The sequence below is a fragment of the Moschus berezovskii genome, chromosome 3 (genome assembly GCF_049115385.1).
Source record: "Moschus berezovskii isolate FMDL1 chromosome 3, NW_MosBer_1.0, whole genome shotgun sequence".
In the NCBI taxonomy this organism is placed as follows: domain Eukaryota; kingdom Metazoa; phylum Chordata; class Mammalia; order Artiodactyla; family Moschidae; genus Moschus; species Moschus berezovskii.
In genome coordinates, this window is record NC_142462.1 from 58,173,660 (window position 1) to 58,188,579 (window position 14,920).

General features: G+C 41.8%; 1 protein-coding gene across 3 annotated transcripts in view; it reads left to right on the forward strand.

Annotated features, from left to right (window-relative positions):
- The window catches only part of STARD3NL (STARD3 N-terminal like), a 67,527-nt gene extending 55,391 nt beyond the window's left edge, over positions 1 to 12,136 (forward strand). For 2 of the 3 annotated variants that reach the window (XM_088834351.1, XM_055420802.2), the window contains exons 8-10: positions 226 to 321; positions 6,321 to 6,396; positions 7,576 to 12,136. In XM_088834351.1, coding sequence (XP_088690477.1) covers positions 226 to 321; positions 6,321 to 6,379 — 155 coding nt within the window. In that variant the 3' untranslated portion in view covers positions 6,380 to 6,396; positions 7,576 to 12,136. The remainder of the gene's footprint in view (positions 1 to 225; positions 322 to 6,320; positions 6,397 to 7,575) is intronic. The other variant, XM_055420801.2, reaches the window with a different exon arrangement.
- The last annotated feature ends 2,784 nt before the right edge of the window (positions 12,137 to 14,920 follow it).

Below are 14,920 nucleotides of genomic sequence, written 5' to 3' on the forward strand. Positions count from 1 at the left end.
CTTTGTGCTTTGGTTTTGATGTTGTTGATTTCTATAGGGAAGTAGGTATTTCCAGATGGGAAGATTCTATTAACACTTAGTTTTTGGTTGAAAGATTTTTCAAAGTACTCTTTCCTACTAAGAGTTTTAAAAATGTAATAATAACACTTTTATTTTGGTTATCCTGGCCACAAAGCTACCAGAACAGTGGCATCATTCCCAGCATCTGAATTTCTTCTCTTCCAGGACTCTTGATAGTTCAGGATGCCTCAGAGAGGGCGGCGCTGATACCTGGGGGTCTTTCTGATGGTCAGTTTTATTCTCCTCCGGAATCTGAAGCAGGTAGAAAATTTGATTTATCATTTATGTTTTTGTCTGTCATTCAGAAGCTTTCCCCCCTCACCTCACTCCCAGTACTTCTCAATACGCTTAGCAAACATTTGACATACCAGACATTTAGGATGTGAATATAAATAAGACGTGGTCTTGATGTGCAACCCGTGATGAGATGCAGAGATGCAAAAATAAACATGATAGAGGGCCTTGCACACTGATATGTGGACAGGGGAGAGTCTTGATGCTGTCTGTTATCTGACCTTCCTCCAGAATCCCCCATGTCTGAGAGCACTACCCACCCCGCTGCCCATGTCAGAAACCAGGGCCTCACTGGGGGACTCCGCCCCTTTCCTATGGCTCCTGGCCCATCGTTCACCATGCCATTTTGAACCTCTTTGTTGCTACCTCCTTGATTTCATTTAAATTGTCATCACTTCTGTTTCTGCAACAGCCTCCTCTTCAGTTGCCTTCTCCCAACCAGCCACCATAATACCATGTTAGATAGAATGACTGCATTGTTCTCAGGTTTCCTCATAACCTCTCTAAGGAGGTTAAAGTCTCCTTATCCCTGTTTTAGAGATCAGCAAGTTGAGGCACAGAGAGGTGAGGTAGTTCATCCAGTATTACACGAAGAGTAAGAAGGTGGAGCTTGTACTTGAACCCCAGCTCCAGGGCTAGTATCTATGATCATAGCTAATATATGCAAATTTTATATATTTTTCAATATTAGCAAAATTGGCCATATTATTATTCCCTTGCCTAAGCCTTCAGTGACACAAAAGATGAGAAAGTGATTGGATCCTAAGCCTGGCAGAAAGCTCCTGTATGTCCACCCTTACCCATGTCCAAACTCTCCTCTCATTATGCTCCTGTGTGCTATTCTTAGATTTCTGAAAATACACCAGAGCCCCCAAGCCATTGTGCATCTTGCTTGTTCTGTCCTTGACATACCTCTGTGGTCCTAGTGTTCACTCGGATGTTGAGAAGCCTTCTTCCTAAGCCTACCGCCACCATGCCCCCGACTCCCATCATTGTAGGTAGGGCATCTTTTGCCTCATGTTCGTAAGATCCCTTCCACAGCACTGTCATCCTATGTTGACTGCCCTGACTTTGGCAGTGACTTGGCCTGTTTCTATTATTAGGATGTAAACTTGAGTTAGAGACTACATTATTTTATTCTCATATTACACATAGTAAATATTTTAAACACACACACACACTAGAGTAAAACAAACTCCAGGCAGAAAGAGCCATGTGAAGATCAAAGACATCATATTGTGACATAGGGAGTCAGGGGAACTTTTGTAACTTGATATTCTGGACTGTTGGTGTTGAATTTAAAAGCAATATAAAAGAAAATCTTAGGGCTTCCCTTGCAGTGCAGTGATTAAGAATCTGCCTTTCATTTCATTGCAAGGGACACTGCTTTGGTCCCTGGTCCAGGAAGATCCAACATGCTATAGAGCAACTAAGCCCATGTGTCACAACTACTGATCCTGAGCTCTAAAGCCCGGGAGCTGCAACTACTGAAGCCCGTGCACCTAGAGCCTGTACTCTGCAACAAGAGAAGGCACCGGGATGGGAAGCCTGTGTGCCACAACCAACAGCAAAGCCTGCAGGTAGCAACAAAGACCCAGCCCAGCTAAAAAACAAAATAAATAAGTAAATCTTAAAAAACAACAGCAAAATCATAGACTCAGATGAAATAAAGATATGATTGAGCAGAAAAGCTATTTCTCAGTCAGCAGACACTAGGATGAGTATTAAACTTTTCATTACCTCACTGTAAGGATGATTTCCTTGAGATTTTTGTATGTCAGAGGACTCATTTTTTTTTTTTTTGAAGTTTACATTATAGTTCATGATTTTGTCTGCCTTTTTCCTGAGACTAATAGAATTTCTTAGCACCTATGTGTACTTTTTTTTTTAATCAGAAGTTCAGAACAGCAGGATGATAATGTGAGGAATACCTCCTCAGGTATTTTTCATCAAGCAAGCCATGGGCTTCCTCCTTTGACTTTTACCACCCCCTAGTGGCAGTTGAAAGCATTACCATATCATAGAATTCTGAAGCTAAACAAAACACTGTAAGCATTCCACTGGGTGGCTGCATTGTTTAAGACAAAGACCAGATTAGTAGTGGGCAGAGGAGTATTAAGGTGACTTACTTTACTGTATATTTTCATTGTCTGTGTTCAATTTAGAAAAAAATTAAGATTAAAAACTACTCTTGGAATTAATGTGCCCAGGAGAGACTTTTCTCTAAAGCTTTCTTGTTAGGTCAGTAGACAAATATTAAATGGTTTTCGGCAGCAGAAGTTATAAGCTTTTTATCCTAGTACCCTGCTGATTGGCCCCTAGTCATTAAGAGGACAGCTGGGGCCTGCCTTGCCTTTGTCTGTCTTTCTCTAGTACCAAGTTGAGTGCCTGGTACATAGTAAACTTAGAACTTTTGAAGGGATGAATAAAGAGAGGAAGAAAGAAATTGGAGGTACCAGAAATTTAAATGTTAGCATTTTTCCTTGTAAAGAAATGGCTTGAATTTTAGAGTCACAGAGCCTTGGAAAATTGGCACATTTTAGTGGATGTATTTTAAAAAGGTGGTTTGTTTGCAGATTCCTTGCTGCTTTAGCCATATCCTGTTTACCTGTGTATTAAGTGGAAAGAATGAGGAAGCCAGTTCTCTCTCAGATGGTCAGGTTGAAGTTTTTATGTGCTCAGATAATTTAAATGAACCAATTGTGATGTTGGATAAAAGGTAATTTATCACATCCTGAATCACTGAACGGTTGACTTAAAGAATAACTCGGTTGCATCCTGTCATCTGTGCTAAACAAGTCTAGATGAAGGCATTGAAAATTTAATTTGACACCATCGAAGGAAATGGCAACCCACTCCAGTATTCTTGCCTAGAGAATCCCAGGGATGGGGGAGCCTGGTGGGCTTCTGTCTATGGGGTCACACAGAGTCGGACACGACTGAAGTGACTTAGCAGCAGCAGCAGCAGCATGCTGGTATGGGCTGTCTGTGAAATTATGTCCCCTGTGGTGTGGCTGCAGATGTGTCTTCTCAGTTGTTGTTAATTTTTTCATTTTTAAGCCTGAATTCTTAGGAGTTACCCTTGTGTCCACATAGTATAGTGCTAACCAGTGATTGGACAGGTTTTGTGATCAATCACCTTGGTTAAGATTTGCATTCTCGGCCAGATGGCCATCTGTATGTATTGCATAGCACATTTGAATTTCGGGTCTTTTCGAGTCTTCTTCCGCTTGTACTTTTTGCTGAATATTTTTGCATCTCCTCTGCACATGTTTATAGCCTCATAGTCGCCTGGTCTAGCATGGATTCTCTTGGGTTTCCGTTGAGTTTGCACACAGCTTCAGGCAAGCATATGCTCGCTGCAGCCTTGACCATCACCTCAAACCAGCAGAGACTCTGGGCCTTATGCTCACACACCACTGTTGCACCATTGCATCACGCCTCACCTCAAATGAAAGGAGCTCCTTCAACTGTAAATCTGCTGCCAGTCCTCACAGCCTGCCATACTCGGAAGAACCTTCATACCATGAAGCTGAGTGATGGGAGGTGGGGGAACAGTATTGTTCTCTCAGTTCTGCAGTTTTTCAAGCACTTCTCACAAAGTTTCAAGCCTTAGATTGCCTCCCTAGTACTGAATTTGCTGTTTGGTTCATTAGTTTTTATAGTCACTTTTGGGAGAAGACTGGTTGAACTTGTTCTTTGACAATAGCCAGAACACTTTAGGAGCTTTCACTTTGAGATTAGGGAAAGCATATGGATTATTGTGTTTTAAAAATTTGACTTTATTTAGGACTTCCCAATAGTTCTAAAGCCTGTCAGTTTATTGTGGCTTGAATACCGTTACCCTCACAGGTGGAAAGTGAGCCTGGAAAAAGGAAGACTCCATGTGACCACCTTTCTTAGACTCCTTACAAGTGAGATGGCAGTTAAACCACCCTGGAGTCTCTAAGATTTCCGGCAGTGTAATAAGCTGGGAAGTGAAGCCTTCCTGCCACTGTATCTTTATGTATTTGTTTTACCACAAACCTAATCTGAATGACATGACATTTGTGAGGTTTAGGTGTGGAACACAGACTTTTCTTAAGCTTCTTCAGGGGTTCATTCTTCTGTGCCAGATTTGTTCTTGGCTATAATCCAGGCAGATGTTCTCCAAAAGTGCCCTTTTTAAAAAAATAATTAAATTATTGGAATATAGTTGATTTACAATGTAGTGTTAGTTTCAGTTGTATAGCAAAATGCATTAATTATACACATTTGTAATATCCACCCTTTTAAAGATTCTTTTCCCTTATAGGTCATTATAGAGTATGGAGTAGAGTTCTGTGTGCTATACAATAGGTCCTTATAAGTTATTTATTTTGTATATAGTATTGGGTCTGTGTCAGTCCCACTCTCCGCATTTATCCTGCCCCCCAATTTCCCTGCTGGTGAAAGTGTCCTTTTTGAATATGTGATAAGAGTAAAGTGACAGTGAGGCAGGCTGCTCTTGTAGGTGAGTAGGTAACATCTAACCTCTCCCCTTGGTCTCCTCACCACCGTCTTTAGTTCCCTTCCCTAAGTATGAGAGGAATGTGTAATTGCTATAAAAATGTGAAAAGAACAAAAGTAGAAGATAACTGTCCTTCAAACTATTAGCAACATTAGTATTGATTTGTTTCTTTCTACTTTTGTGTTTGTAATTTACACAACGTGTATTGGCTATACTGTCTATATTATTTATACCCTTTTAAAAAAGTTATAAAGTCACTTTAAGTTTATTGTAGAAATTTTGGAATATCCAGAAATGTACATAAGTCACCTGGTCTTTTTTTCCCCTAGTCTTACTGATTCATGCTAGTATATAAAGTTTATAAGTTGTTATCAAATATGATCTTATATTGTATTTCTTGTTATATATTTGCTTTTACTTTTATTGCATATACATTTCCCGTGTTGTTATGTACTGCTGCTGCTGCTGCTGCTAAGTCACTTCAGTCGTGTCCGACTCCGTGTGACCCCATTGACGGCAGCCCACCAGGCTCCCCCGTCCCTGGGATTCTCCAGGCAAGAACACTGGAGTGGGTTGCCATTTCCTTCTCCAATGTGTGAAAGTGAAAAGTGAAAGTGAAGTCGCTCAGTCATGTCTGACTGTTATGTACTATAGAATTATATTTCCATGAAATATAATAATACAATAATTTTCTACACTGAGATATTAGATTTTTCTTCTCATTTTTAGAGGGAAAATCTCATAATGGAAAAAAGTGTTATTTCCTCAAGGATATATCCTAAGGATATCATCCCAGAATAATGACTGGGTCAAATTCAAGAAGAGTAGAAGGTAGAGGCTCCCCTGGTGATCCAGTGGTTAAGACTCCATGCTTCCAATGTAGAGGGCATGGATTTGGTCCCTGGTCAGGGAACTAAGATCCCACATCCTGCATGTTGTAGTCAAAAAATGAATAAAAATAAGAATTGAAAAATAAAGTAATAAGAAACAATAATAGAAGGCTCATGCAACATTGACTCAGAATGGTTATAACTACGGTTGCTCAAACAGCAGAGTGGTGACTATCAGCTTCCCCCATACTTTAGACTCCCTCCCTCACTCACTAAATATAGCCATTTTTCAAATATGTATATTAAATTATTTAAACCAAAGAGATTTTCACTTGAAAGCCAGGTAAACTTTTCAGCAAAGAAGCAGACGAGGAGGAGCAGTGGATAAATAGTTCTTGGTCTATGTGAATATTTTTAGAAGAACATACATGAAATCCATCGGACAGATTAGTGTGAATGATATTTAAAGGTTTTCCTTCTATAAGATATAATGTAAAATTATTTTACAGTTTCATTAACTTATATCTCTTGTGGATTAAACACATGTAACCCTCATTTAAAATTTTATGCACATATATTATAAAGAAATCATTTGTTACTGTAATTGAATGTGGTACTTTTCCTCCTTCCCCTTCTCTACCATCTAGGATCTGAAAATGAAGCTGAAGAAAAGCAGGACAGTGAAAAACCACTTTTAGAACTATGAGTAAGACTTTTGTTAAAGTAAGTCTTTGAAAATGAAACTGTAATAGTGAAGTAGTTAAATATGGAGCCTTCCTTCAAGTAGATTCAAAGTTAAATTCAGAAAATATTAGAGTGATTATAGTTATATTTCTCCTAATTACGTGAATTTGTCAGGCACATTTTATTATGTAAAATCTCTTAATATTTTCTAGGTATAAATTGGCAGAGGATGAAAACTACCTCAGAGTCCCACATTTCTGAATAAGAATGACTTAGCTCATTTTTGTTTACTGTAGCCAGAATGTCTCCATGTCAGGCTTGATTTAATTACAAACTTTAACTTCTAAGGGCAGCAAGGGCAGCAGTCCTGGGAGGTGGTACTGTCCTTGTCTCCACTGGCAGGGAAGACTGAGGGTGAGTGACTGGTCCAGGGTCCCACAGCTGGCAGGGGCAGAGCCAGGACTCAGGAGCCCCGTCTGTACCAGCATCCACTCTGGTCTGCACAGGATGGTCGTCTCTGGAGTGTGTTGGAGCTTCTGAGATGACAGGTGTGGTCCAGTCACAGCAATCGGGCTCCACGTGCCTCCAGGACAGGGCACGTTGTTCAGTCCTTTCAAATCATCAAAGGCAACATTTCAACCTCACAAATATGAGCAAATAAATAGTCAATTGTAAAATCTGTACTTCTGCTTAATTATTTAACCACAGAAGGGAAAGAGTAGATCTTAGAACTTCATCTGATAAGAAAACAGTAATCTGTAACTATATATAGTGAAGGATGTTAACTTATGTAGACTTACTGTGGTGACCGTTTCAAAATATATACAAACATAGAGTCATTATGTGGTATAACTTAAACTAATAAAATGTTATTTATCAATTCTCTCTCAATAAAAAATAATGAAATAAAATTTTAAAGCAGGAGAAAGTAGTGTACTGATTCATAGAAGAGGGGCAGTCGGCACAGAGTCAGATAGGCTGGCAGAGGCAGCCAGAGTCCTGGTATTGAAGGCCCTGCATCAGTGGCATCCACTGTGCTTCAGGCCCTTTTCCTACAACAGTGTTCAGACATAGGACAAAATCGTGGGCATGTGAATAGTAGATCCTTTTCTAAAAGGCTTTAGGTTCTTGTGTTGCCCTACCCCTGGTTTTTCAAGTGTAGCCTTTTGACTTTTTACACTGCATCTCAAACATTGTTGTGTTCTCTCTTCTTCTAAGTGTGAAAAACCTTCACTGAAAGTCACCAGAAAGAAAAAGGAACTGGAGATGGGGTCTCCCTATTGAAGGTTGAAATGGTGACATCCACGGCTGACATTATTGAACAGCTAATAAAGAATTTATTTATTTTAATACCTCACAGACATGGTACCATACCCACATCCATTTATGTCACCTGCCTGTGGCTGGTAAGATAATGTCATGGTCCACCCTATAGTCAGTGAGACTGGATCTGATCTGTCAATGAATAGTTGCAGAAAGTCTTGTGTTGTGTTCCTAATCAAAAAGACTTCTTAATATATTGGAATAACACTCTTTTAGTATGCAAAATATCTTTTTATTTTGATTTGCAGAATGGAATTTTTTTGTCTCATGTTTCGAATTTCTTTTGTATTTCTTTTTTAACTCCCTATGTTTCCCTTATGTTTTTTAACTCATGCACATGCGCTATTTGTACAATTTTAAAAGGTAATAAAATCCAGCGTATCAAAATGATTAGTTTTATTTTTCCTGTTTGCATTATGTATTTGGCCTAAAGTGTTGCAATTGCAAAAGGGGAACCTGAGGGATTGTGAATACATATAGAAGGTCACCAGAGATAGAATCTTTCTCTTAGAAGTATGATCTAAAATAGTCTGAATACCCTTCTTTAAACCCTTTCTATGAAATTATTTCCCCTTGTGTTTAGTTAGCTGGAATCAAAATGAACTCAATTCTATTGTGAGCTGTATTTGTTAAAAAGAAATATTCAACTCAGTGCTTCACGGGAAGCAGCATGTCTGTCAGTTTCCTGTCATTATTCGTTATGTCATTTAAGAACAGAAGTGCAGCTGGAGCTCCCTGGGAGCCTGGGGCCTCACCAGAAGGAACACCTTATGTGGAGAAAGGGGGAGCTCCAGGGTCAGGCTGTGGACTAAAACCTCAAGACTTCAGTGGTGTCATCACAGTGAGAACGTCCTGTCCCAGGAGTGGACCCACATCTACACCATGACCCCAATGGTGCCTGAGCCGGACATCAATGTGTGACTTTAACGTAGAAAGGAGCTCTCCCCCTGCACTCAGGCTGGACTAGTAGGACGTGGCCAGTCCTCCTGGGAGGGCAGGGACCCCAGATGTTGGCTCTCAGAGAAAAGACACGAAGAAGGAAGGATGTGACTTGACTGTGCTGCAAGTTCAGACTGTGACAGCTGAAGCCTTGACCTCAGCCATACAGCCCTGCTTCCCTCTGGAGCTGGACGGATGGAGTGCAGGGCCTGGACCCCTGCTCTGGATCTGCTGGGTGGGGAGGGGGCCCACCTGCTCTTCATGCTCATGTTGCTGAGCAGCCCTCTGCTCTTCACCTGTCACTCTGTCATCTGATTTACCTTATGGAAAGCCTTGCTTAGATCAACTCTGAAGTCATTTTGTCTCTTTAGGGGGCTTGGGTGACTAGTGTATATGATTCTCAATTGCTAGGTGACCTCAGGGCCTTCTGTATCTCATTTCTCATGAGGGAGAAAGCACATCCCTGTTGCCCACATCTGCAGTCTTTCTATGTCACTGGGTTCAGGGATTGGGTCTCATGTCACCTGGTCTACACTGAGAAAATAAAACCAAGACGTGTCAGCCTCACAGACCATGGAAGAGCACAGGTGGTTGGTGGAAGGAGCCCTGTGTTCCAAGGAGTCCTGTCTGCCCTTTCCTTCAGGGCCTTGAGGTGCAGCATTTGGACATCCTGAGCATAACGTTCCCAACTCATAGAGGAGCTCACTGGATAAACTCTGTCTATAAAAGTGGGGAATCTGAACCCCCAGCCCAGAGTATGTGTGATAACAATCACAAGACTGTGGAGAAGGACCTTTTATTCCATTAGCTGTGACCCTGTGAAAGTGAGCAAAGTTGGTTGTGGTTTAACTGTTCTTATTTTCTTGTGACACCCCAGCTACACTTTGCAGAGATCCAGCTAGTCAAGGCCAGTTTGACTTGGAGCTTTTTCCACGAATCAACCACACTTGACAGAGCACGTGAACAAAATTGAAACCTGAGAGAGTGAAACCCCACCAACCACACCAGCGCCCTCCTGCTGCCACTGAGGCTGTCTCCCCACCCCCACTGCCCTCACATCTTTGCACCTCCCAGTTCAGGGCTGCCCAGAGTGAGAGAGGCAGGAAGTTGCTGAGAAGTTCAAAACTACCCAGTACTGCCCTCGGGGCCAGCAGGGAAATCAGCGGCACAAAACTTTCAGTGATTGGCAGTTTTTCCGTCTTGCCTTCTATGCTGTCCCAATGCAGAAATAGCTTCAGATTGCTAAGAGGAGGGCCAGGTATTTGGGCTAAAGATGCCTGATCACATTCTTCAGAACCAAGAAGACTAAATTAGATTTCTTCTTTCTTGTATCTGGTTGCTCTTCTTTTGTTTCCAGATCTGAACTTCTATTTGGTTTTCAAAAGAACAGGAAAGCTGAAGCAGATTGTAAGCAAACAAATAAAAAGCACCTTCCCAATTTTAAAGGAGACAATGTTTTTTCTAATACACAAAGGATTTTCGAATCACTTCTTTTTTTCACCCAAGCACCATGGAGTGAACTTTTTGTTTTGTCTGTACCTATAGAAATAGACACATGTATAAATGAGCATTGTTATAATATGTGTTACTATTATTACTCAATAGAAAAAGTCATCAAAGGACATGAATAAATACTGCAGAGGAAAGGAAATCTGAATTGACTTTAAATATATAAAGAGATGCTTATCCTCACTCACAGAAAGAGAAAAGCAAATTAAAAAGCCACAATGAGATAAATGAGATATTACTTTTCACCTGACAGATAAGCAAAATCCTGCCCTATGACATCACTCTCCCGGCATTAACCTACATTGTGGTATAGGTACAGGTTGGTGCTGTGTCCATCACAGTCCATCCTAAAGGAAATCAACCCTGAATATTCATTGGAAGGACTGATGTTGAAGCTGAAACTCCAATGCTTTGGCCACCTGATGCGAAGAACTGACCCAGTGGAAAAGACCCTGATGCTGGGAAAGATTAAGGGCAAGAGGTGAAGGAGGCGACAGAGGGTGAGATGGTGGAATGGCATCACTGACTCCACGGACATGAGATTGAGCAAGCTCAGGGAGATAGTGATGGACAGGGAAGCCTGGCGTGCTGCGGTTCATGGGGTCGCAAAGAGTCAGACACAACTGAGCAACTGAGTAACGGGCAAGTTGGCCATTGCTGTCAGAATGACCCAATACGCCTAGTCAAAATAACACAAAGCACTGTTATAATTTCAACACTTTTTGTAATAGTGAACGAGTGGAAAAAAGCCAATAATATATCACGGGGGAATTTTGTAAAGTATTGTATATTCACCAGTGAAATATCACACAGCTTTCTGTGTATCCCTAGAGACTGACATGAAACAACCCTATGCTGTGTAAGCGCAAAGAAGTGCAGAATAATGTATATTGTTTCCTACCTTTGTGTATGAGGCAGGAAATTAGAGTATGTATTCATGCATATACATTTGTGTTTTTTATTTACTATTTGTACGTTCATTTGAATTTGCTAAATAAATAAAAGCTAGAACGATGCAGAGAAAATGGAAGTGTAACCTGTAAGAGGTAGGGAGGTACGTAACAGTGGTTGAAGCAAGATATCTTAATGCAGTTTTTAGTGTTTGTTGGTTTTGATTCATGTGATGGTATAATCTAATGATTTTACTGGGGTTTCCTAGGCATAATAGTTTTCAAGTACACTTCTTAATTTTCCTTTTCTTTAAATAACTTACATTTTGGGGGAAGATGCATAGCAGTCTGTCATGCGACATCCTTTATTTTTTAGTTTCTAATTGGGCATTTGGATTCATTTGGGTTTCTGTAAATGGTGCTATAGTGAACCAACATCTTGGCACCTAGATCTTCGTACGTATATTTTATTTCCTTAGGAAATTGATGTGTCAGTGGTGAGAACACTTTCCAGGGAAGCAAGTTCTACACTATCACGAGCCCTATGATGGTTCCTTGCTGCCTGAGATCTGAGCTGGCAACGTTGGAACTGTTTTGGCCACTTGCTGCCTCAACCAGTGGCACATTCAAATTACTGAAAGAAAATTTTTTAAAGTCTGATGCCTGGCCTATGATGAAGTCTGGATCTCAGTGATTTCTTCCTTCTATTCCTTAATTTTCTCTGTCCTTCCTTCCATTTATTTTGAGTTATAATTCACATACCATAGGTTCCCCCAAAGATACCAGCTGTTATCATGGATAAAGCAGCAGGACTTCGGTCAGGCAGACGTGGCCTGTGTGGACTCTGGCGCTGCTCCCTGTTAACGTGGAGCACATTCCTTAGCATCTCTGGGACCTGGTGTTCTCATCAGCGAAACGAGTCCTACCTGATCTGCAAGTTAGTGAAAGCATCAGAGATGAAGCAAGCAAACTGCCCAGCAGAACTGATGCTCACTAAGTGGTAGGTACTTCCTGTAATTCAAAGAAAACGAAAGAAAGCAAACATACAGGAAGTAGCCTAAGAGCACATTACAGGGACCATGCATTTACCCAGATTCGTTCTCATGACTAATAGAAACACTGAATTTCTAGCTTGCCGGCTGAGTTTTACCAGCTTGCTGTAGTATCTCTATCTCTTTTTACTCAGTTTCTAATTGACCATTATATAAGACTTTGAATAAAGAGGGAAATCCTGTATTACTTAATCATGACCCGCTTGATTGACAACGAGCTTTCAAAAAATGAAGTCTATGAGGGAAAGCCTTCCAAAATCGTAGAGATAATTCATAATGGGAAAGACTTGGAGAGCTGTTGCCTTGGAGTTTCCCTTTTTCATTCTTGAGAAGTGTGTGAAGTGCTCCGATTCTGTGAAGACTGTTGAGACGTGAGGGTTTTCACGTGGAGCTGTACTCATCCTTGCCTCACTTTTCCGTGGCACGCCTGCAGATGCAGACGGCTCTTTATCCAACCAAGTGTCATGGACTTGAGTCACAGACGTCCTATTACCAGATGGAAAGTAAGTGTGTAAAAGCCTTTCCAGCATGAAAAACTGGAGGATGGGTTGACCTATGACCCTCTAATTGCACACCCAGCCTAGGTGCAAGGAGAGGAAACAGATAAAAGGCAAAATTCTCTTCACCTGCTCTTAGCCTAATAAGGAAGGAAATTTTCCGTTTTTTTTTTTTTTTGATAAGTGGATTTATTATCTTTCTAGTTTTTATTGAAATATAGTCGTTTTACAATGTTGTGTTAGTTTCTGTTGCACAGCAAAGTGAGTAAGCTTTCAGTTCAGTTCAGTTGCTCAGTCGTGTCCGACTCTCCGTGAACCCATGAATCACAGCACGCCAGGCCTCCCTGTCCCTTCTTTTTGAATTTCCTTCCTGTTTAGGTCACCACAGAGCATTGAGTAGAGTCCCCAGAGCCATACAGTAAGTTCCCATTAGTCGTCTATCTTATACATAGTATCAATAGTAGGTGTCTGTCAATTGCGATCTCCATGTGAGAGTTGGACTGTGAAGAAAGCTGATCCCGAAGAATTGATGCTTTTGAACTGTGGTGCTGGAGAAGACTCTTGAGAGTCCCTTGGACTGCAAGGAGATCCAAACAGTCCATTCTAAAGGAGATCGATCCTGGGTGTTCATTGGAAGGACTGATGCTAAAGCTGAAACTCCAATACTTTGGCCACCTCATGCGACGAGTTGACTCACTGGAAAAGACTGTGATGCTGGGAAGGATTGGGGGTGGGAGGAGAAGGGGACGACAGAGAATGAGATGGCTGGATGGCATCACCGACTCAATGGACATGAGTTTGAGTGACCTCCGGGAGTTGGTGATGGACAGGGAGGCCTGGCGTGCTGTGATTCATGGGGTCGCAAAGAGTCGGACACGACTGAGCGGCTGAACTGAACTGAACTGAACTGAATTCACCCCACCTTCCTTTCCCCCTTGGTATCATATGTTTGTTCTCTGCTTCTGTGTCTCTATTTCTGTGCTGCAAATACGAACCTCCAATTGAAAGTAAAAGTAAACATCTATTCTAGCAGCAACTAATGTAGAAGTTAGGAGCAGAGTTCCGGTAACCAGGCTGATTGGGTTTAAATCCTAGATCTCTTTCTTATTAGCTGTTTAACTCTGGGTGTGTGTGTGTGTGTGTGTGTGCGCGCGCGTGCATGCGCACATGTGTGTCTTTCTTATTAGCTGTTTAACTCGTGTGTGTGCACATGTGTGTGTCTTTCTTATTAGCTGTTTAACTTTGGGGTGTATGTGTGTGTGTGTGTGTGTGTGTGCGTGCGCTGGGGTGTGTGTGTGTGTGTGTGTGCACGTGCGCGCACGCTAAGTCACTTCAGTCATGTCTGACTAGCCCGTCAGGCTCCTCTGTCCAGGGGACTCTCCAGACTCTGTTCTATAGATGAGGAAACTGAGGCAGAGAGGAGACAGGAGGGTCTAACTCTGGGAACCCTGCTTATCTCCTCTGCCTCAGTTTCCTCATCTATAAAACAGAGATCACTGCATATGTCTTGTGAGAGTTCAATAAGTTAACAGATGCTAAGACTAGAACCAGAGAGCCGTTGCTGTTATTACTTCATTGGGTTATTCACTGAATTTGTAAATTGCCATAGAAATCTGAAATGACTTGATTTGAACACGTGATTCTAAACATGGGTAAACTTAGGCAACGTGATGTGGTCAAGGAGACATGACACAGCTGGTTAGAGCAGACCAGGAAGTGAAGGTTCTAACTCGAGGTGTGCGGTGGACCTCTGCTCCAGTGTTCCTCTCCCCGTACCACATGGTAGCTGTGCTATAGTGGAGAGGCACTGGGCCAAACTGATGTATGCCTTCCTCCCACCTCAGAAATGCACCTGGGCACCTAAGAGGCTTCCATGTGGATTCTGAGGACCCTGGGGTCTGCTGAGTCTAGGGCAGGAGCTGGGGTGTCAGGATTTTCAGAGCACCATCCACTGTCTTGCTCGGTCTGAGTCTCTCAGTCCAGTTCATCATACTCCTGAAAGAGCAGTTACTAACCTAGAGACACTCAGAGTCAGGCAGAGTTTCCATAGTGTCGATAACAGAGGGAGCAGCTATGGTGATTCCAGAGAATATACATGAGGAGAAGGCAGACGCACCTTCAGGTCCTTAAGAAAATTCTCACGGACTCTTTGGAGGATGCCTTTAGCAAAGAAGCAATGCACGTTCTGTTTTTGGGGGGTTTGTTTTGTTTTTCCCAGTAGCAAATGAGTCAAGGGAAAGCCACAGGATCCCAGGAAACAAAATGTGGGCTCTGAGATCTTAGAGACCTGACTCTAAATGACTATTACTTACAAAAGAGTGACCACAAGCAGAATGCTCAATCTCTCCAATCT